We start from the raw sequence: 21,669 nt of genomic DNA on the forward strand, positions 1-21,669 counted from the left end.
CGTGACCCCGGCTGGACCGGGCCGATATCGCCGCTCCCGGCCCGGGAGCACCTCCACTGCGGGAGACTCCAGACCCTGTCTGGACTCTGTTCCTCTGTCGCTACACAGGAAAGTTCTACTTCGTGTCCAGGTGGAACTTGCCATGCCCATAGCCTCTTGCTATTGCTCAGTACCACTGAGAAGAGCCCGGTCCATCTTCTTGGCACGCCCTTTATCTAATCACACACACTGATACCGCTCAGCTGTGTCTGCTCTAGAGGCTGACCAGCCCCAGCTCCCTCAGCTTTTCCTCATCAGGGGGATGATCCAGTCCATCATTTCCACAGCCTCTGCTGGACACAGCCCTCCAGCAGTGTCTCACAAGGCGGAGCGGAGGGGAAGGATCCCCTCCCTGACCTGCTGCAAATGCTCTTCCTGGGGACACCATTGTCCTCCTTGGCCCCCAGGACACACTGCTGCTCAGGACAAGGTCCATGAGAGCCCCCAGGTCCTTGTTCACAGCCCCCCCATAGAACAGTGACAACAGACACGAGGTGGTTCCAAGGCAGCACACGTTTATTGGCACGGCGGGCAGCCCTGCCAGGCCCCCTGAGGCAGCTCCTGGCTGCGGGGGCCGGTACCGGTACAGGTGCACGGTGCCATCGCGGCACACAGCCAGCAGCATGGCCCGTCAGGCAGGGGCCGGTACCGGTACAGGTGCACGGTGCCATCGCGGTGCCTGGCCCGTCAGGCGGGCCCTGGCTGCGGGGGCCGGTACCGGTACAGGTGCACGGTGCCATCACGGCGCCCTGCCAGCAGCCCGGCCCCGCCGGGGGCCCAGCGGGCCAGGGCCCAGTGCCCTGCAGGGCCCGGGGGCAGCACGGCCGTGCAGCGGCCCCGCAGCAGGTCCCACACGGCCACCGCACCCGACGTCAGCACGGCGGCTCCCCCGGTGTCCCACACGTCACCCTCCAGGTACCTGCGGGGACACGGGGGTCAGCAGGAGACAGGGGATGTGCAAAAGCACTATGGCAGCGTTTGTTCAGTTAGCCCAGGGCTCAGGTAAAGATTAATAGCAGGCAGCCTACCGTCCAGACTGTTCCTCCAGTGCAACTGCACAGGGAGCAGCCCTGAGGAGCCCAGGGACACTTCCCCAGTCCCAGGGGGACAAAGCCAGCCCTGAGGAGCCCAGGGACACTTCCCCAGTCCCAGGGGGACAAAGCCAGCCCTGAGGAGCCCAGGGACACATTCCCCCAGTCCCTGGGGACAAAGCCAGCCCTGAGGAGCCCAGGGACACATTCCCCCAGTCCCTGGGGACAAAGCCAGCCCTGAGGAGCCCAGGGACACATTCCCCCAGTCCCTGGGGACAAAGCCAGCCCTGAGGAGCCCAGGGACACATTCCCCCAGTCCCTGGGGACAAAGCCAGCCCTGAGGAGCCCAGGGACACATTCCCCCAGTCCCTGGGGACAAAGCCAGCCCTGAGGAGCCCAGGGACACATTTCCCCAGTCCCTGGGGACAAAGCCAGCCCTGAGGAGCCCAGGGACACATTTCCCCAGTCCCTGGGGACAAAGCCAGCCCTGAGGAGCCCAGGGACACATTCCCCCAGTCCCTGGGGACAAAGCCAGCCCTGAGGAGCCCAGGGACACATTTCCCCAGTCCCTGGGGACAAAGCCAGCCCCGTGGTGACGGTGACGGTGACAGAGCTGCCAGGGCGAGGGGTCAGCGCACAGCCCGCAGTGGGAAGCGGGCAGGAAGCAGCCTACGCCCCCGGCCCCCAGCCCGGCACCGGACGCACGCAGGGCCGGATGCAGCCCCTTATCACGGGCAGATGGCCGCTGGATCCCTGCCAGAGCTAGCCGCTCCCCAGGGACCCTCCCAACGCCCCCGAAGGAGCCAGCCCAGCCCAGCCCACAGCCCCAGGACTCGCCTGCCTGCCGGGCCAGGGGGCAGGCAGCAGGATGTCACCGGCGCGCTCCGGCCCGTGCGCGGGTTGAAGGCCACCACGCGGAATGCTGGGCTTCCACAGGACTCGCTCTCTTTGGCATGAGGGTGGCTTAAAACAACAAACAGAAGGCCCTGACACAGAGAGGGAAAATACATCACTAAAAACAACAGCAGGAGGAGGAAAACCAAAATAATTTTCCAAAAATTAACTGCTACGCTCTCTCTAATCACAGCCCTATGAACAGTGATGCATTATTTTTTACTGAGGAAAATAGAAATGGTTTACTTTCCTTATCAAATTAGATAAAAGCAAAAGCAGCTGCTGGCTGATAAGGGCTGATGCAACACAGCAAAGTGACAGCTCAGTGACCCGAGGGATTTATGAATTTCTCTTCCTGTATCAAAAAGCTAAACCTGCCATAGGATGAGGTGACACTTCAAAAAACAAAATAAGTAAATTTTCTGGGTCACATTTTAATCCCTACAAGCTTAAAATACAACAAAAATTCCATGGAAAGCAGCACAACTGAAAACAGTAGCTCCCAGAACAGCCATGAACTCCCATCCCAGCATGAAATATCCTGGGATGGATAATGTGAGGAAGACTCCAAAGAGTCTGACCCAAGGCACCATTATTGGACAAGACATTCTTGTCCCAAAAGGTTACATGCTCACTGAAAACAATCAAATCCTTGATAAACCACAAAACCCATTGGGAATCACAGCACAGGTAGAGGCAAGTGGGGAAAGATGATTAGTATGAATGTTGGTTTCACACAGCCCATTCCCTCGGGCGTGCGTGTCCAGAGGAACATTCACAGAGGGATTCTAATGCTGGCAGGACCCACGTGTGACATGGAAGAGGCTTGCCAAGCACCAGGCCTGGGCAACAGCACTTGTGCTTCCCACTCACAGCATGCTGCAGCTTTGGAATGCACCAGGGTGCATTGCTCCCACTTTACTAGCACCCTGCAGAAAGCCACGAGTAGAGGCAGCCAGCATAGGGTATTTATTCCTCCTGTAACCTGTTTACCCTTGAATTATTTGCAGTGTATTGAAACAGAGCTGATAGTTCAACCCTCCCTAGCAACTTCAATCCTTTGTGTCCCCATCCCAGCCAGTGCAGCCCAAGCATGAACCGTGAATTTTGTGTACGTACGGAGTCAGAATATGCTCGATGGCAGATGGAAGCTGGGTAGGAATAGCCAACGTGCATCTTCCTCAGGAGCTGACCTGTTCTCAGATTCCTGCAGTTGGTGAAAATACAAATTCTGACTCATTTCTAATCACAGTTACACCCCTGTGCAGGACGGACATGGGTTCGGTTCCACATTAAGCAAATGAAGCCAACAGGCAGGAAGGGTGTAGTGAGGATGACACAAAAGCAATGGAATTACAGCAATTCCCTGGCCGTCTGACTGTGGTGCCACACTGACCACTGGCCCTCTGACAAGCACCATTTCACCAGCACCCCTGTACAGCCCTGCAGCTGCTGAAGCTGCCCCCAGCCCCTAAACTGTGTGTGGCAGAGGAACACTCACCAAACCACAACGCTGTTCCCTGCAGTGGTGCCCACCAAGGCCTCGCTCATCCCTTCTACCTCAGCAAAGGCTGTAACCGTTTCTTCAGGGGGCATCAGAGTCTGCCTGTCCTTGCTCCTGAAAGGAGACCAGCACATAGAAGAGCAGGTAAAACAAAAAGTGTGTTCTGCAAGAGGAACATAACACTGCTCAACATCCGAGGTGTTTCCTCGCTTTTATCCCACCCACCACACGGACACCACCCCAAAGCAGCACCCCCGAACTCACCCCCCTGTCTCTGAGAGAAAAACCATCTCCACTTGCTGCTCCTGCATGGTCCTGCTGCTGCTCACCAGCCTCCAGTCCTTTAGCCCAGCAACTGCTTTTATATTCCCGGTTTTCACTAGGGAGTGCTTGAATGAGTCAGTCTCAGAAGAATAAAGCAAGAGCCTAAATCAAGAGACAAGCACACACCATGACAGGAGGAAGCCCCACTCAAATGTGAAGTAGCATATAGAGATCAGTCTGTGTTCAATCAGCCTGCCAGCTCTGAGGTGAATTAACAGGTCTTTACAATTGATTTTTAGAAATCCCTTCCACATTTTCCAACTGTTAAAGCAACTGAGAAAGTGCCACATTAGTAAAAAGATAATTTCAACCACTTCTCACAAGGAGCTGAGCTGCAACTACTCAGGGTGCAAAGCACTAGTAAGAAATAAATACAAAACCTTATTTCTCCAATCTCCAGCTCTCCCAGTGCTACACACACGAGGTTACAGGTGTCTGGCAGAGGAACAATCTGGATGACAGGAATCTGGGACAACAAAACAAGAATTCAGTGCCACCCACAGAGTCCCTTTATTTTCATGTTCTAGAGTGTTTCAAGTAAAAGGATGTGGAGCAGGATTGATTTTCAGACCCCTCTCAAGAAGCACACTAAAATGAACAGCTGCACTCTCTGCTGACTGGTTGCCTAATTAAACAATCCCTGCTGACATAAGACACAAAATATGTCTCGAGGAACTCTAAGGGGAAAAAGCACAAGCGAAGCGCAGCACCATTGTGTGCATGAGGTATTAAATTGCAGCAGGTAACACACAACCACACGAGCCCCAAGCTCGCTGTGTCTCAGCAGCTAACACACGGGGCAAGGCGGCTGCCCTGACTCCAGCACGAGGAGCGTGTTCGTACCTCCCTGAGGTGCCAGGTGTGCAGCCTGGCCCAGCCGGCGGGGGCCCGTGGCTGCCACAGGGACACGGCGCTCTCGCAGGCGGTGACCACGCGCAGCTCCCCGCGGCCGCCGGCCGCTGCCCACCACACGGCGCCCACGTCCACGGCGCCCGAGCACCAGGGCTCCTGCAAACACAACTGTGCTCTCCTCTGGCACACAGCACCGCCTGCCGCACTGCTGCACACCCCGCCTCGCAGAGCTGCTGCTGCCAGGGGAACAGCGCCCTGCTGCTCTCCCACCTTCAGCTCTGACACGAACTGCAAGCTCTCTTCTCTGGGGCCATCCGGCAGCGCTGCGGTCAACGGCTCTGCTGCATCTTTTATCTGCATGAACAAAGTAAAGAATGAGGATGATTCAACTTTGAAATTATATTCAGCACCTGCAAGAACGAGGCAGAATTGTTGCATGCTCTCAGTCACTCTCATGCAGGTACTGCATGCCACTGCTATGATCCATGCAGAGACCTTTTCCCTGAAGTCAGACAGGACTCTGGAGAAAGGGGATTTGCCCACAAAACCACTGGCTCAGTACCCTTCACAAAGATTGCAGCTTGTTACCTGTTCAGGTGAAGCTCTGCAGGATTCCTGCTCTTTGTTCTCTGGCTGCTGATGCTTCTCCAAGGACACAGTCTCACCAGATTTGTTCTCAGGACCTCTTTCAGCTGCTGAAGGCAATGCTGTACCTTGCTCCTCCTGGTTTCTGGCAGCCCCTGACGCACAGCTGTCAGGGTGAGGTGGCACAGCAGGGTCTCTGTGCGCCACATCCCCCAGGACCAGGGCAGCTGCTCCTCTGGGGGACGATGGGGTCACTGGCAAGGCAGGTACAGAAGGTGTGTCAGGGAACACCTCAGTGTGCACTGAAGGTAAAACACCTGGGGTTGCACCCACAGCAGGGAAAACAGACGAGGAAATCTCAGGCTCAGGGTGAGTGGGAGCCTCTAGGACAGTCCCCATGGGAGTAAACAGCAATTCATGGGTGGAAAGCTCCTTCTTGGAAGTCAGGCCTTCCATGCAAGGGAGTTCAGCCAATCCAGTTTTGGAAGGCAAAATTAAATTACTTCTGAGACTTTTTTCTTTTGGCTTCATTTGTGCATCTGGTGTGTCCTCTGGAGCCACACCATCCCCAGACACAAAATCCTCCAAGTCATTCACAGGGGATGATTTCAATTTCTCCAGTTTCAGCACGCCAAATTCCTCATTTGGTAAGTGGAAGTCCCTGATGCCCAGCTGAGGGATCAGCCACTGGAGGCTGCGGAAGGAGAAGAGGGAGCCACGAGTGTCGGGGTCCGCAGCAGGGAGCCCAAGGGCAGCAGGACCCTGTGAACCCCTGGGACTGCTGCTTCCTCTGCTGCTGGCATCTAAACACAAGAGTACAAGACAGAACATCACGTCATAAAATAACAGCAACTTGCCTTTTCAGAATCTCTCATGAAGGGTGGCTTGGATTTTAGAAAACATCAAAACACCATGTTCATCTTAACACACAGAAGTGGAAAGACACTACACTCTGCAGTTACTCTGCACCTCTGGATAAAGCCTTCGGCTCAAAGACCACCACCAAAGCCTGACAGATATGCCTGAGTGCTTGGTCAGTTTGGTTTATTGGTTTTCTTCCTACACTTTCTCTTTTTTCAATATTCTCAGACCCTCATAAAGGAGAGAATAATCATTAGCATGCAGACTCAGCTGGAGGAACAGACGGACATTCACCTGCTGGCAAACCAGCCCTAGTGTTCACAGCCTTCACTCCAACAGCAAGGGCAGCTCAGTAAGCTCCCAGCCCTGCTCCTCCTCTGTTCATTCCCTGCACAAGTTTCTGGAATGGTTCAAGGAACATGGGCACCACAATAATCTATTTTTAAATAAACAAATCTCATTTTTAAAAGAATAACAGTTAACTCCTATTGTACTTTCTTGCATAAACACAGCAGGGTTTGAGCAGCAGGGCCTGCACTCCCAGGGCCGTTCCCTGCCTCGGGGCATGGGGCACTTTGGGGAGTTTACATGTGAGAAGTACCTGCTGAGCCTGTCGGGGGCCTGTGCCTGGCAGAGCAGCGCAGGGAGCGGCGCAGGGGGACGCTGACCCCGGGCGGCTGCTCGGCTCCTCGCTGCCTCTTCACCCGCTGCACTGGCTGTTTGTCTCCCTGACACACAGCAGCACTGCCCTCCCCATCTCCCACACGGCTGGCGAAAGCGTCGCTCCCTGGGCTCAGGGAATCGCTGCTGTGGAGTGCATGTTGAACCTGCTCCAACAGAGCCTTATGGCATTTCCCTGGCACTTGGCTCCCGCCCTGAGGAGGGTCAGGACCCGCTGGCTGGGAAGCTCCAGTCACTCCTGGCCCTGCAGGCCCCAGGGCTGCAGCACCAGACATTCTCCTCTCATCTGAGGAAGACCTTTCAAGGTTAGCATCACAGTTTTCCTTTTCACTCTGGTTCTCAATTGACAGCAGAGCACTGCTTTCATTGGCCATTGTGGGATCCTGACTCTCTATAAGCTCTTGTGACACTGGATGCACGGGGGCTTTGCAGGCAGACTTTCTTCTTCCCTTCTGTTTCCTCTGGGATTGTCTCTGCTCTTGCCTTGTGCTAGCGATGCTTTTCTGAGAAACGGATTCAAGAGAAGTGCTGCTGTTGCTGGATGCAGGAAGGGATTTCTGAGAACTACTTGAGTTTGCTTGATCATTTTCTGCCCCAAGAAAAGGGAAGGGCTCAACCCCTGGCTCTAAATCACCCTCGGCTCCCTCTTGCGAGGGCCGATTGGGGTTTGCATCTTTCTGCTTGCATTTACTCCGCTGGCCTTTCTTGCTCCTGCCCAGCTGGCTGAGGATGACGGCGTCCAGGTCCACCTTCCTCTGGCAGCTGGACATGCGGCGAGTTGTGCGCACGTAGTACTCCACGGGGAAGAGCAGCCCTTCCACCACTGTGCAGGAGCTCAGCGTGCCCGCGGGAGCCACTGCCTCGGCAGCAGGAGAGAGCCGTGACTCCATTTCAGGGTGTTGATTCTCCAGCACTCCTTCAGCAGTGTCCACAGCTTTATCTGCAGGACAGGGATTCAAGGTATTAGCGTCACTTTGATGTCCTTCATGGTTTTTGCTCTCCTCGGTTATGGTGTTATTTCTGCTGTCAGGCAATATTTCATTTTCTGACATTAAATCCAAGAGCCCACGTAATTCTCCCTGATCCTCACACAAACTCTGACCCTCTGGCTGTTTTACTCCACCGGGGGACTCTTCTCTGCTATCACCTCTGGGGTCAAGTAAAACAGAATCTCCATGCTGTGAGCACGGCTCATGTCCATCAGGTGTGGCCACAGCCCTTGAGGATTCAGGCTGCCAGATGTCCCTGCTGTCCCTCAGCACATGTGGGGACAGCTCAGGCTCTCCTGCAGTGACACTGCCACCAAACACATCCTGTACAAGCCCTGATGCTGCATCAGGAGTGAAACTATTTCTTTCTTCCTGCACAAGCACTGCCCCAGGTGCCCTTTGAGCAGCTTCCTCAGTGTGTGAGACGCTGCTGTGCCTGAACACTGGTGACTGAAGCTCCTCTGCACTGGCAATTTGAGTTTTCATCATTTCACCAGTACAGATTAGATGCACATCATGCACTGATTCCCTTTCCTTTGATTCCAGAGCCTTTGTCCGTCTCCGCAGCTTCATCCTGCCTCGGGAGGTTTGGGGCTTTTTCTCCACAGGGCCAGGCCTGATGGTCCCACAGCACAGGTTTTCCTGGCTGGCCTGAAAGCTTTCTGCCTGGGAGCTGTCCTGCGGGCTAACCTCATCACTGGAGAATTCTGGAACATGCTGAACTGTGACAGGTGCTGTCTTCTCGGTGCCAGCATCAGAGCAGGTTTCAGTCTGTGACTGAGAGGGCCCATCTCTGTCAGCACCAGCAGATGTGTTACCTCTATAACCTGGGGGGAAAAATGCCACACATGTAAAGTACTCCTAAAGTTCTGCCCAAGGGAAACATCACACGGTAAAATCAGGCTTTGTTATCAGGGAAAGATGGGGATCTTACAGTCAGGACCGGAGCACTGCAGACCTGGTGAGGAAGGAAGCAGAGCAGACATTACTGCAGAACATGGCTCAGCCCAGGGCAAGGGCCGTGTGGGGGCAGTGGATGTGGCTGCAGTGGCCGAGGGGACAGCGGGGTGAGGGTCAGCAGGGCCGGGTGCAGAACGGTCCATGGGGGCACTAAGGGGCAACAGTGGCCGCCGGGTCCCCGGGTGTTCCCACAGCCCTGTCCTGGGGGACTGCCTGCGGCTCCCACCTGGGCCAGGCACCCCGTTCTCCCCGACTCGCACCTGAGGCGCCCCGTTCTCCCCGGCTCCCACGGTTCCCCCCGGCTCCCACCCCGTTCTCCCCGACTCTCACCTGAGGCGCCCCGTTCTCCCCGGCTCCCACCTGTGGGGCTCCGCTCCCGCCGGCCGTGGCTCCTGGCTCTCTCGGCTCGCCGTGCCCGCTGCGGACACACAAGACCGGCGGGGCTGGGACCGGCTGGCGGTGCCCCGGTGCCCCCCGGTGCCCCCCCGCCCGGCCCGGCCCGCTCCGCTCACCCGCAGCCGGATGACGGTCTCGCTGTACTCCCGCCTCAGCAGCGCCAGCTTCTCCCGCAGCTGCAAGAGACACCCTTCAGGATGGGCCCGGGACGGTTCCGGTCCCGGTCCCGGTCCCGCCGCCCCGGCCGGCCCCGCACCTTCTCCTTGTCGGCGCCGCTCAGGGCAGCCGCCGCCGGCGGGGCCTCCATGGCAACCGGGGCGCGGCGGAGGTGGCGCGGCGGGCGCGCGGAGGTGACGCGGCGGAAGCGGCGCGGGCCGGGCGGGGCGGCCATGGAGCTCAGCGAGATGCTCTACAACAAGTCCGAGTACATCGAGACGGTGCGGGGCCGAGGGGAGCGGGGCTCGGGGCTCGGGGGACCCCGGGGAGCGGGTGCGCGGGGCTCGGGGGGCCGCGGGGCTCTGCCAGGAGCGCCGGAGCCCGGGACACCGGCCGTGACCGCCCGTTCTCCCCGCAGGCTTCCGGCAACAAGGTGAGCCGGCAGTCCGTGCTGTGCGGCAGCCAGAACATCGTCCTCAACGGCAAGGTGAGCACCGGACGGCGGCTGCCGTGTCCCCGGCGGTGCCCGCGGCATCCAGCGCTGCTCCCCCGCAGCATCCCTGGCCTGGTGCGAGCCGCCCGTGCTGCTTTCGTGCCCCTTACAGCACCGTCCTGCTCTGTGCCTGAGCCTGGTGTGTGGTGCTCGCTGGCATGACCAGAAGGGCAATTGGTGGTTCCAACCTCCTGCACTTTTGCTTTGTTGTCACTTTCCTTTTGGCTGAAAGAATCGTCCCTAAAGCAAGGGAATCTTGCTGTAGTGCCCGGGCCTCGGCATGAGTTTGTGTAAGAAGTGCCACCACAGGCGGCAAAGGGAGCGGGTTTAGCTGTGTGTCCTTCTGCAGACCATCGTTATGAATGACTGCATCATCCGCGGGGACCTGGCGAACGTGCGGGTGGGCCGGCACTGCGTGGTGAAGAGCCGCAGCGTCATCAGGCCGCCCTTCAAGAAGTTCAGCAAAGGGTGAGAGCCCCTTCCTTTAGGGAGAGACCTGAAAAATCTGTCAGCTTGACTGAGTCTTGTATTCCAAGAACTCTTCCTTTTGCAGCAATTTGCAGAAATCATCTCTCAAACCTGCTTTTTCCTCAGATGCTGAGCTGTGCCTTGGGGGTTGTGTTCCAACCCTCTGTTGGATGGAAAGCGATAGATTAGAATAGCAAAGTGAAGAGCATGTTTCAGTTTCTGCGTGTTTATTCGCAACATCTTCCTTCTCATTTGGGCCATCCTTTAGAGAGGAGAAACCCAGAAACTGTTCTGTCTCCCTTAGCACAGGATCCACATCTGTTAATCCGTCTGGGGACAAGAGACTCTGTGGGGCGATTCTGGGTCTAGCAGTGTCAGTTTGTTTGTTGGACACACACAAATACTCTGCTCTCCTGTTGCAGGGTGGCTTTCTTCCCTCTGCACATTGGTGACCATGTCTTCATAGAAGAGGACTGTGTTGTCAATGCGGCCCAGATCGGCTCCTATGTGCACATAGGCAAGAACTGTGTCATTGTGAGTGCCATTTCTGTATTTTCTGTGAACTGCTGCGTGCTGCTGAGACCTTGTGACAGCAGTTGAGAGGTGTCTGCAGCAGCTGGCTGGAGCAGGCTCACTGTCTGTGCTGTTCTTCCTGCTCCTTGTCCTTCTGTGCAGGAAGCTGAGCTTTCAGGTTTACTTCTCTGAGGACAGCGTGTTAAGCTGCTGCTGGCTGCAAAATCCATCCCAAGTGTTGTCCCTGTGGCTAATGGCATTGCCCGAGGGAGGCAGCCTGGCCACAGAGTACAAATGGAATTGTTGTATTTCTGTGTAAATAAGGCTAGATAGTCGAGGCTACTGTGTGCTGAAGTAGAGAAGGCCTTGCTGCTTGACTCGGGTTTTTGGTGCCACTTTGAACATTGACATGTTAATGTGCAGTTGTACCTGTGCTAGCTGAAAGCAGACAGACATTTTTCCTCAAAAAGAAAAGTTAATTTTGTTGGGAGATCATTCGGTCAGGGTAAAGATTTATTCCTGTGATCTCTTATAAAGGATATGTTTTGAGCAGTTAATCTTCTTGAAATTTAAGTAACATATCAGTAATAATAAGAAAACCTCATGTTCATAGTGTTGTAGATATAAACTTTTTCTGTTCTCTGTTTTAGGGACGTAGATGTGTTTTGAAAGATTGCTGCAAAATCTTAGACAACACAGTACTCCCTCCTGAAACCGTAGTTCCACCTTTCACTGTCTTCTCAGGCTGCCCAGGTATGCTCCCTCTATCTTCCCTTGCACAAAACTGAAAACAACATGGATGTTCTTATTTTAAATGGGATTTCTATAACAAAGGTGCCCATTAGCATTTAGTACCTAAAAATAAAGTTACTGGGTACTTGCTGCACTGAAAAGTAGCCCTTCTAACTTGTGAAACTCCCTGTTTTAGTGCATGTACACAGTGGTACACCATGACTGATGGCCATGCTGTTCTTCTTCCAGGACTGTTCTCGGGGGAGCTCCCGGAATGCACCCAGGAGCTGATGATTGACGTTACCAAGAGCTATTACCAGAAGTTCTTGCCACTCACTCAGGTCTAGTAGCCCACAGGAGCGTTCAGGGGGTGGGCAGAGGGACCCTGAGCCCCTGTGCCTCAGCTGGCCTGGCCAAGCAGTCCCTCGTGAAAGCTGCTGTGTCCTGTTCAAACTCTGTGTGCTCGTCCAGTGTACTCCATCCCACGTTGTCTGAGTTGTGCCTCTGAATGTTCTGGAGCTGGGAAGGCTGAACGCCTGCCTTGGGGCAGCAGCTGGGAGTGAGGCAGGGCTGACACCCGCCTCAGCCTGTCTGCTCACTTCTGTCCTAGTTTAGGCTTGTTAGGCGCAGTCTCCATCCCAGCAGGGCTGTTCTGGCTCTGGGCACTTTCCAGGGTTCATAGGCCTTTCCTTTGGCACAATCCTTGCTGCCCATGGGCCTGCGTGCTGAGGTGCACGGCCTCTTCCTTTCTCCCTGGGATTCTCTGCAGGGTACATCATCCTGCTGTTGGCTTTAGGAGTGTTGGCTGGCACTGACAGCTGTCTTTCTGTGCCTGACAGGATGTTCCTTAGCTCTTAGCTCCTGAAGCAGGCTGACCTCAGTCCTGTGCTCTCCCCCCTCAGGGCTGGTGTTCCTGGGGTCAGTGCCACTTCCTGAATATCACAGACCTTAAAGAGCCAAAGGCCTTTGAAAAGAGGATTGCCATCTCACAGAATTCAGTGCAGCAGAATGTGGGTAATTAAAAGTGAGAGAATGCTGCAAATGTTCCCATTTATTACCCAGTGTCTGCATTTGCAGAATGCTCTCCTGTGCTTTTCTGCACTATGAAACTTAAGAATGACGCTCAAACTTCTTAGAAAGAGTGAAGATTTCATTTTGGACATGTATTAGAGCATGAATAGTTCTTGCTGAGAGCAGCTCTGAAAGTTGGAGGCATCTGGTGCTTGTGTACCCGAGTTCAGACAACTGGCTGCACACCAGTCTGCCTGCTCTGGTTGTGCTCTGTTAAAGCTTAGCCTAGTCCTGCTCTAGGTTCTAACCTGCATGTTGTAGTGGAGCAGCTGGGGTTTAGGTGTGTGGTAGGTGTGTGGCTGTGGGGGAGCAGCCCTGGCGCCTCAGCTGATCTGTGGAGCAAATGCTGATACACCTTAGTAGCCAATAGCTGTGTGAGTACTAACGTGTGTAGTAGCTGCTGTACCTCCCGTGTAAAACCACTGACTGGTTTGTATTTTTACTGTACATAAATTAAAGCCTCTTCAGTTGTTCAAGTGACTCGTGACTCTTCAAACCAAACTAGATTGAGGTTCCTGCTGTGCCTGGGCATGAGCCACAGTCCCTTGTTCTGTGGCTGTTACAGGCTATTCTGGCTGTCCTGTGCATTACAACATGCAGTACAGGGTGAAAGGAGCTGCTTGCTCCCCCTGAGGGGCCTCCTCTCTCACAGGCTTGGCAGGTTTGGGGCTTCTTGTGAGATTGCCTGCAAGTCAGGAGTTCAGAGCACTGCTTTGCTCCAGGGTGTCTCCGGCAGTGTCTGGCAGGAGTGGGGTGTCTGTGCTGTGTTGCTGTGTTGTCACCTCAGTTTCAACACCACATTGTGCATTTCACTGGGATCGCTTGATCAGCAGCCACAGCACAGGGAGAGGAGTGGGAGAGGGGATGTGAGTTTGGGAGTGGGGTGGCAGCTGGAAAAGTCTGAGTGATGAATTTCCACAGCACCTGAGAGCAGAGCTGTAGTGCATGAAGGGGTGTGACACTGCAATAACATGTTTCTTGGCCTGCTCTTCCTTCTAGCTGTCTGAGCTGACTCTTCTGCCCTTATTAAAACCTCTTTTGTTGTCTTTGTTAAGGTGGCCTCTGGCAGGGCCTAAAACCAAGCCACCACTGAAGATCCCTAACACCCAGCATTGTTAACATTCCTTACACTGGCCACTTTCTCCTCCTGCCTCTGAAGCATCCCTCTGACCTGGGCTCAGCTCTCTGCCTCTGCCAGTCTGGGAAGATGGAGTGTCAGTGTCCCAGCTCTGCCCGCAGCCTTCCATCCAGCGTGGTGCAGGAGTGGGGAAGCACATCCTGCAGGGAGGGGAATGTCTTCTGTCAGCAATCTGTACAAACACTGAGCACTTCTAACCCCAAGTTGCTGTGTGGCTTCATTGATCGCTGTGTGCTTTGCTCGGCGTTGCTGACCAGGAGGGGCAGGGGGTGCTGCTGCATGTGAGGAGGTTCAGGGTCCCTGGGAGCACACCCTCCCTGCCTGTGCTGCTGGTGGCTCGGCGTGCCAGGGCTGTGTGGGGAGGTCTCTCAGGCACCAGGCCAGCGGGGACCGTGCTGTGCCTGCTTTGTGGGGAGCAGAATCCCCTGGGATGATCCAGCTCTGCAGCAGGAATGGCACTTGAGCTTTGGCTGTGGTCACCTGCAGGGCTCCTGGCCCTGTCCGTGCACCAGGCTCCAGGACACTCTGACACAGATGGCCTGTGCCTGTGGGTGAGGCTCGGCCGGGGTATCAGCTCAACCTGCCGGGCAAAAGCACCGTGTATGCAGGCCACTGACGGTGTGTGCATGACCGCGGGACGCATGGGAGCATCCCGCGGTCACCTCTCCCGGCAAGGGGACCCAGAGCCAGCACCGGGAGTGCCGGAGAGCCTGTCGTGCGGGGAACAGGGGGTAGCGAGGTCAGGGACAGCCCCTCAGAACTGCCACACCGTCACCCGAGGGGCGCAGCGTGGCGTGTCTGTGTTATAGAAACCGACCCAAGGTCGGTTCCTGGCTACCCGCGGGAATCCCGCTGGGAACCGCTGGACATGGGAGCCGCGGGAGCGGGCGGTGCCGCCGCCGGGCCTCTCCCGAGGAAACCCACGCCGGTGCAAATCCCGAGGAATGTCCTTGGCGGAGCGCCTCGTGCCCGCGCTCGGGGTCCCGCGGGAGCGCGCAGAGCGCGCCTCGGAGCCGGCGGGAGCGCGCGCGGCGGCAGCCAACGGCGCCCTGCGCACGCGCACATCGCCGCGCTGGGGGGGCGTGTCCGAGCGCGCCCGGCCCCGCCCCCGCGGGTGCCGGTCTCCCTGGGCTCCCATGGTGCCCCGCGCGCCGCGTGGATTTTAAATCGTGCGGCCAATGGGGAGCGGCCGCGCGCGGTAACGGCCCCGGCGCCGCCTTTGAATCGCGGCCGGAGCGAGCGAGCGGCCCAGCTCAGCCCGGGCCGTACCGTACTGCCGCGGCACCGGAACAGCACAGCCGGCACCCGCAGCCGCTGCTGCACCGGGACCCGCCGGTACAGGGACTCGGCACACCCAGATCCACCGGTACCGAGACCCGCAGCTGCACCGGTGCACGAACCCGGCTCGTGCCACTTCCCCAGCACCCACTGCTGCACCGGGACCCGCCGCTCTCCCGCAGCCGCTGTTTCGGTGCAGGCAGCCGGGGCCCGGCGGTGCCCCAGCGCGGACACAGCATGAGCGCGCCGGGCGGGAAGGCGGCGCGGCCGGCGGCGCTGGTGGAGCCGGCCCGGGCGGCGGCGGCGGCGGCGGCGGCGGGGGGGAAGGAGGTGCCGAAGGTGCTCGTGGATCCCCGCACCCGGCGCAGCTTCGTGCGCGGGCGGTTCCTGGGCAAGGGCGGCTTCGCGCGGTGCTACGAGCTGGCCGAGGCCGAGAGCCGGGAGGTGTTCGCGGGGAAGGTGGTGCCCAAGTCGCTGCTGGTGAAGCCGCACCAGAAGGAGAAGATGTCCATGGAGATCGCTATCCACCGCAGCCTCTCCCACCGCCACGTCGTCGGCTTCCAGGGCTTCTTCGAGGACGACGACTTCGTCTACGTCGTGCTGGAGCTCTGCCGCCGCCGGGTGAGGGGCCGGGGGGCGGGTGTCGGTGTCCCCGGGTGCGGACCTGCCCTTCCCTTCCCCGCGTCCTGCGGTACTGAGCTCCTCCTTGTCCCGCAACCCCCGCCCCGGTACTGACCCCTCGTTCCCCGCAGTCGCTGCTGGAGCTGCACAAGCGGCGGAAGGCGCTGAGCGAGCCCGAGGTGCGGTACTACCTGCGGCAGACCATCCTGGGCTGCCAGTACCTGCACAACCACCGTGTCATCCACCGCGACCTCAAGCTGGGCAACCTCTTCCTTAGTGACGACATGGAGGTTAAGATCGGTAAGTGCAGGGACCCCAGCACAGGGACCAGCCAGCCAGGGCATCCTGGTTATATCCCGTCTCCCTGTCCCTCCAGGTGACTTTGGCCTGGCCACCAAGGTAGAGTACGATGGGGAACGCAAGAAGACCCTGTGTGGGACACCAAACTACATCGCCCCAGAGGTGCTGGGCAAGAAGGGGCACAGCTTCGAGGTGGACATCTGGTCCATTGGCTGCATCATGTGAGTCAAACTGCCTTTCAGAGGGCATGGAGCTGGGCAATCCCTGTTCTGATCTCCGTGGCCCCTCTGAGCTTCAGTGTAATCCAGAGCTCCAGGTCACTGTCCCCACAGTGCTGAGTCCTGCTGCCAGGCAGCTCCCAACCTTCCCCAACTGAAGCATTCCCTGCAGGGTGCTAGATCCCAGCTTCCCTTTCCAGGGAACAGGATCCAGGCACAGTACACGTAGCTGTCAGTGTGTCTTAATGCTAAGCATGTTCCCTCTGCCAGGAAAGCCCCTGGGTGTGCTTAGGACATGGTTGCTCCTGTGCACAATCTGAGTCTCTTTGGCAAAACTGACACCCTTTTGTCTGGGAATGCCCAGGTACACTCTGCTGGTGGGGAAACCGCCTTTTGAGACTTCTTGCCTGAAGGACACGTACATCCGGATCAAGAAGAACGAGTACACCATTCCCAAGGTATGCCACTTCCCATGGAGCGTCTGTTTGGCTCACGGCGGTGCTTGGTGAGCCTCCTGCTGCAGCCTCTGCGTCTGCCACTCCATGGGCTCTCCATAGCAGGGCAGGGGCTCTCAGGCTGGGGTGGTGTGAGCCTTGTGGGGAGCCAGCAGCTCCCTGCCCTGCAATCCAGCAAAAATCTGAGCTGGGCTGCTGGTGTGTGGGGGTGAATGGACATGGGCAAGTCCATGAGGTCTGGGCCAGGTCCCCGGCTCACCCCACTGCTGATGAGTTGGTGTTGCTCCAGTCATTTGACCCCAGGCTTTGGTTCTGTTAAGAGCCAGTTCTCTGTGCCACCCAGTTCTGCTTCCCCAGGCTTGTCCTGCTTGCCCGATGCAGCACCGGAGCTCTGCTCCAGGCGGAGCTTCCCCAGGCTGCAAACCCCGTTCATCTGTCACTAGTGCACGTTGTCCCTGACCCGTCTCTAAACTCCGCCTGTCCCTCAGCACATCAACCCCGTGGCCGCAAACCTCATCCAGAAGATGCTGAGGTCAGACCCCGCCACGCGCCCGACCGTCGACGAGCTGCTGAACGACGAGTTCTTCACCTCGGGGTACCTGCCCAGCCGCCTGCCCACCAGCTGCCTCACCATCGCTCCCCGCTTCTCCCTGGCTCCCAGCAGCCTGGAGCTCAGCGGGCGGAAGCCGCTGACCGCGCTCAATAAAGGTAGGGGTGGGTGCCCGGGTGAGCTGGGCCGCGGGGCCGGGCACAGCCTGCCCGGCCTCCAGCAGCATCTACAACCTTCAGTGTGCCTCCCTCGCATCATCTCCTGATCCTTATGGGAACTCAGAGCATTTGTGGGTGAGGGGGCTCTCCCTGCTCTGCCCGGGATGAAGCGCTGCATTCGCTTCAGCTCTCTAAGGAGCTCAGACTGATGCCTGGGAAGTTCCACCAGAACACAAGGAAGACCTCTCCTGTGCAGTGCCCAAGCACTGAACAGAGTGCCTAGAGAGGGTGTGTGGAGTCTCCCTCACTGGAGATACTCCGGAATCCTCTGGACACGTCCCGTGCTCTGGAATTACCCTGCTCATGTCCCACCCTGGTCACATCTCAGTGTTGTCTCTCTGCCCAGGACTGGACAGCCCTGCCCAGGAGCCCTTGCTGGAGAAGGAGGAGGCAGCGGGGCTGCGGGAGGTGGGAGATGCTGTCAGCTGCCACCTGGCTGACATGTTGCAGCAGCTGACTGCAGTCAATGCAGCCAAGCCCTCGGAGCGAGTAGCAGTGAGGCAAGGTGAGCCTGGGGCAGCCCATGGGCCTCGTGGGGTGCACTGGCTGTGGAAAAGGTCCCCTAACAAGCTGCTTTCTTCCTGCAGAAGAAGCTGAGGACCCGGCCTGCATTCCCATCTTCTGGGTTAGCAAATGGGTGGACTACTCGGATAAATATGGACTCGGTAAATACCATGGGTGGCAATGCTTCAGGCTTTCCTTGTGTCTGAGGAGGCTGGGAGAAGCCTGGGTTGGGGCATTTCCTAGGCCTGGGTTTTTAATCGCCATATTCCAGTGTATGTGTCCAAGAGCACTGCCAGGAATCTTACCAAATACCCCGGGAATCCAGAGCAGTGGTCGCTGACCATCAGCCCTGGCCACTTTAATGTGGACAATGGTACCTGTGCATGAGGTGACCAGGCTCTCCCCAGCCTGAACGGGGATCCATGGTGGCAGCAGAGGCTGTTTTTGAAGCAGCTGATGCAATAAGGGAGATGACAAATCCAGAGGTGGAAAAGTGCCAGCCAGAGCTCCCCAAAGAGCAGACCTGGCAGGGCCTTGGTGGGATGGCTGTTAGGGAATCCCTGGGTGATAAACCATCTGCCTTGGTACTTCCCACCACCTGTGGTCCCCCAAGATCTCATGGGGTCCTTTCTGGGCAGGTTACCAGCTCTGTGACAACAGCGTTGGGGTTCTCTTCAATGACTCCTCTCGGCTCATCATGTACAACGATGGGGACAACCTGCAGTACATTGAGCAGAACAACACTGAGTCCTACTTCACTGTGAGGTCCTACCCCTCTAACCTCAACAAGAAGGTCAGTCCTGGGGGCAGGAGCCCTGGCTGGGGGTGGTGAGACCCCTGCCACCCTTAGGCTTGGATGGCAGGGTGGGTTCCAGGGAGAAACTTTTATTAGAGGCCACTGGCACTTTGCAGGCTTCCTCTAGCTGGTGACACATGGGACACTAGTAGCTCTAGCTGCTATCTGAGGCTCATTTATGAGCAGTTTCACAGAAATTTAAGTGCTCACATGACTTGCATGTACCAAAGTATTCAGCAAAGTGAGTCTGATGTGTCACGGTCAGAGTTAATTTTGAGGATTTCCTTAAGTTTTTGCCATAGCACCTCAAGCTCTGAAAGATGTAAGGAGGGTCGGGGATTGTGATGGCTGTCCCTGTGCTCCTCCCCCGTGCCTGGGGTCACCCTCAGCCCCTCACAGCCCGTCCCTTCTGCAGATAACACTACTGAAGTACTTCCGGAATTACATGAGCGAGCACTTGCTGAAGGCGGGGGCGAACATCACACCACGGGAAGGGGACGAGCTGGCCCGGCTGCCCTACCTGTGCACCTGGTTCCGGACCCGCAGCGCCATCATCCTGCACCTCAGCAACGGCACCGTGCAGATCAACTTCTTCCAGGTGAGGCTCTCTGCAGGGCCGTGGCGCTGGCTGCACGTGGTGCTGCTTGGATGGCGGCAGGAGGGCATGACCTGAGCCAAGACTGCCCAGGGAGCTCGGCACTGGGAGCTGTCTGTGCTGCTGTCTAAAGCCCCCAGTGTCCTCACTTGTGAGGGGCTGTGCTCTGGAGCTGTTGCCCTTTGCTGCACTCTGAATTCGGCAGAGGGGTTTTGTCACACGTTCCGGGTGTGCCGAGATGGCTCGTGCAGAGGAAATGCTGCCCCGAGGAGCACGGTGCTCAGTGAGTGTGTGTTGTCTCCCCCCAGGACCACACCAAGATCATCCTGTGCCCTCTCATGGCTGCTGTGACATACATAGATGAGAAACGGGACTTCAGCACGTACAAGCTGAGCCTGATCGAGGAGCACGGCTGCTGCCGCGAGCTGGCCAGCCGCCTGCGCTACGCACGCACCATGGTGGAGAAGCTCCTCAGCTCCAAGTCTGGCTCGGGCCGGGTGAAATCTTCCTCCTAGACCTCGTTCTTGCCGGACTCGACATCGGTGCCAAACTGCCCAGCTGTGGAGGGAGAGGTCTGGCAGCTTCCCTCCCGCGGCCCGGCTGGGTTCCTACTCCTGGGTCTGGGCTCATTGCTCCGAGGAAGCCCTGCTGCTGTGGGAATGGTGTTGTTCACTGACTGGTGCCCAAAGGTTTCTTGCTTCCTGCTCCTAACAAAGTGTATTTTTAAACTCCCTACCTAGTCTGTTTTTCTAATTTTCCAAAGCCAAAAACCCAGCTCCAAACCAGCCCTCTCGTTTGAGGTGCCTGGGGCTGCTCTTGAGAGAGCAGAGCTGGCAGTGAGGTGTCTGTACATGGCTGTGCCCGTGCTCTGGGCTTCGTTTCCTCTCAGAAGCTCAGGTAAGGTATTGAACAAGCCCGGGGTGAGATTTGAGCAATTGACCTTTTAATGCTGAAACTCCATGAAACCTCAACTTTTGTATATTTCATAACTTGAATAAAGATTGTTAAACAGCATCCAGGCTGTTTCACTTCCCTTTGCCTTGCTGAGAGAGGGGATAGCACTGCTCTGGCTTCCCCCTCTCAATGAGACATCCTCTTGCCCTTGGCCTGGGCTTGCCTCTTCCTTGGCTCCATGACTAATTATGGCTAAAGAATCAGCACAAGTCCTCTCAGGCAGCAGGAGCCCAGTGACCTGCCTGTTGCACTCCACCATCCCTGCCAGCAACTAGAGGTGCTCTTAGGCCAGTTTGTTTTTATAAGCAGGACAATCTTTAGTTGATGTTTTTTAATTTTTTATAACATTTTGTATAAATACATTCTGAAAAGAAATCTGGTACAAACCCTGTTATCTGTGTAACAAAATCCCACACCCCAGTACACAGAAGAATCAAACTATACAAAATTATTGCTGTTCCACAGAGGAGCTTTGCTGTGGGGCTCTCTGTGCCCATGGGCTCAGCTGGTGCTGGAGGCTGGCTCCCAGGGCCCACATGCCCATGGGCATGCCATGAACCACAGCACCCATGGGATATCTGCCCTGGGCAGCAGGAGAGGCTGGGGGAACTGTCTTTGAGAGAGGGATCCCAGGGGCAAGGAACTCCCTTCTTTGTGCCCAGAGACAACTGTTCCTGGACTGCTGTGCCACCAGGCCTGGCACAGGTACAGGCTGCTGGGGCCCCTAAGGGAGAAAGCCCTGTTCTGGGCACAGCGGAGATTCACACCTCCATTGTGGGGCTGTGCCCCCACAGTCTGGGTGCCATGGGCAGGTCCCAGCCCCAGGGTGGCTGCTGAGCCTGGCCTGGTGAGCAGAGCCCTGCCACGGCTGAGGGGCAGCTCCAGTGTCAGGACTGGTCCTGGGCACAGCTCAAGGAGTTGTGTCCCCAGGCCCTTGGCACAGGAGAGAACCTGTGGGATAAAGCCTCCTGTTCCTGGTGCATGTCCCCTGAGGCTGATGGCAGCCTGAGGGTATCGCTGAGCCAGGGCCCCACTGTGAAAACACAATGTGTTTTCCTCTTTCTTCTCCAAGCACTGTATCCACTTGAGATGTCTTTGTTTTCTGACCCAAATGCCTTCACACCTGAGTCTGGCTGAGTGTTGGCAGAGTGCTGGCTGCCCAGAGGGTCCCCCAGGTGAGAGCACGGTGCTGTCCCATCCCTCACCTGCTGAGCCCTCGCCTGGCTGGCAGCAGGGCACCAAGAGAGGGCCCGGGCGGGGAGCAGCAGCCACAGCCCTCGGGCATAGCCCATGGTCCTTGGGCCTGACCCACAGCCTTCAGGTGTGACCTGCAGCCCACAGGCACCATTGCCCCTCAGGCACAACCCACAGCCCTCGGGCACGGCCCGCAGTCCTTGGGCCTGACCCACAGTCCTCGGGCATGACCTGTGGCTCTCGGGTGTGACCCGTGGCCCTCAGGTGCCATTGCCCCTCGGGCACAACCCACAGCCCTC

The 21,669-nt window shown here is 57.2% G+C and overlaps 3 protein-coding genes across 5 annotated transcripts; 2 read left to right on the plus strand and 1 right to left on the minus strand.

The window, feature by feature from the left end:
- Positions 1-537: 537 nt before the first annotated feature.
- PALB2 (partner and localizer of BRCA2) lies at positions 538-9,427 on the minus strand. Of its 3 annotated transcripts, none has more exons than XM_054271263.1 (13): positions 9,373-9,427; positions 9,233-9,292; positions 9,081-9,138; positions 6,692-8,587; positions 5,233-6,032; positions 4,915-4,998; positions 4,636-4,800; positions 4,173-4,258; positions 3,733-3,894; positions 3,466-3,582; positions 3,084-3,171; positions 1,908-2,056; positions 538-958 (listed from the first exon to the last, which is right to left on the minus strand). In XM_054271263.1, exons 1-13 carry the CDS (start codon positions 9,421-9,423, stop codon positions 727-729), a joined length of 3,948 nt encoding a protein of 1,315 aa, XP_054127238.1. In that variant the 5' UTR covers positions 9,424-9,427; the 3' UTR covers positions 538-726. The 3 variants fall into 3 exon arrangements, with proteins under 3 accessions (XP_054127238.1, XP_054127237.1, XP_054127240.1); XM_054271262.1 differs by having other exon boundaries at positions 9,051-9,138; XM_054271265.1 differs by lacking the exons at positions 9,081-9,138; positions 9,233-9,292; positions 9,373-9,427 and adding an exon at positions 8,695-8,822.
- Positions 9,428-9,468: 41 nt separating this feature from the next.
- DCTN5 (dynactin subunit 5) lies at positions 9,469-13,890 on the plus strand. Its single transcript, XM_054271310.1, has 7 exons — positions 9,469-9,553; positions 9,691-9,759; positions 10,115-10,233; positions 10,656-10,767; positions 11,397-11,499; positions 11,728-11,819; positions 13,605-13,890. The coding sequence occupies exons 1-7, from the start codon at positions 9,506-9,508 to the stop codon at positions 13,623-13,625; spliced, it is 564 nt and encodes a 187-aa protein (XP_054127285.1). The 5' UTR covers positions 9,469-9,505; the 3' UTR covers positions 13,626-13,890.
- A 1,312-nt stretch (positions 13,891-15,202) lies between these two features.
- On the plus strand, positions 15,203-19,737 carry PLK1 (polo like kinase 1). The gene is made up of 10 exons (XM_054271291.1): positions 15,203-15,586; positions 15,718-15,886; positions 15,963-16,107; positions 16,469-16,562; positions 17,048-17,267; positions 17,674-17,832; positions 17,915-17,992; positions 18,470-18,624; positions 19,043-19,225; positions 19,531-19,737. Exons 1-10 carry the CDS (start codon positions 15,203-15,205, stop codon positions 19,735-19,737), a joined length of 1,794 nt encoding a protein of 597 aa, XP_054127266.1.
- The last annotated feature ends 1,932 nt before the right edge of the window (positions 19,738-21,669 follow it).

Source organism: Melozone crissalis, unplaced genomic scaffold (assembly GCF_028551555.1).
Source record: "Melozone crissalis strain CALT ecotype California unplaced genomic scaffold, PUWL_Pcris_2 ptg000012l_1, whole genome shotgun sequence".
Lineage (NCBI taxonomy): Eukaryota > Metazoa > Chordata > Aves > Passeriformes > Passerellidae > Melozone > Melozone crissalis.

What these genes read in the sequence shown, in the direction of transcription:
- DCTN5 (XM_054271310.1), top strand. Translation starts at nt 9,506, where the DNA reads ATGGAGCTCAGCGAGATGCTCTACAACAAGTCCGAGTACATCGAGACG. An exon ending in ACATCGTCCTCAACGGCAAG is followed by an intron (nt 9,760 to 10,114) that starts GTGAGCACCGGA and finishes GTCCTTCTGCAG; the next exon opens with ACCATCGTTATGAATGACTG. An exon ending in TAGGCAAGAACTGTGTCATT is followed by an intron (nt 10,768 to 11,396) that starts GTGAGTGCCATT and finishes TCTCTGTTTTAG; the next exon opens with GGACGTAGATGTGTTTTGAA.
- PLK1 (XM_054271291.1), top strand. Translation starts at nt 15,203, where the DNA reads ATGAGCGCGCCGGGCGGGAAGGCGGCGCGGCCGGCGGCGCTGGTGGAG. An exon ending in TGGTCCATTGGCTGCATCAT is followed by an intron (nt 16,108 to 16,468) that starts GTGAGTCAAACT and finishes GGGAATGCCCAG; the next exon opens with GTACACTCTGCTGGTGGGGA. An exon ending in GCGAGTAGCAGTGAGGCAAG is followed by an intron (nt 17,833 to 17,914) that starts GTGAGCCTGGGG and finishes TTCTTCCTGCAG; the next exon opens with AAGAAGCTGAGGACCCGGCC.
- PALB2 (XM_054271262.1), bottom strand. Translation starts at nt 9,423, where the DNA reads ATGGAGGCCCCGCCGGCGGCGGCTGCCCTGAGCGGCGCCGACAAGGAG. An exon ending in AGTTCGTGTCAGAGCTGAAG is followed by an intron (nt 4,801 to 4,914) that starts GTGGGAGAGCAG and finishes TTGTGTTTGCAG; the next exon opens with GAGCCCTGGTGCTCGGGCGC. An exon ending in TTTCTCTCAGAGACAGGGGG is followed by an intron (nt 3,583 to 3,732) that starts GTGAGTTCGGGG and finishes GTCTCCTTTCAG; the next exon opens with GAGCAAGGACAGGCAGACTC.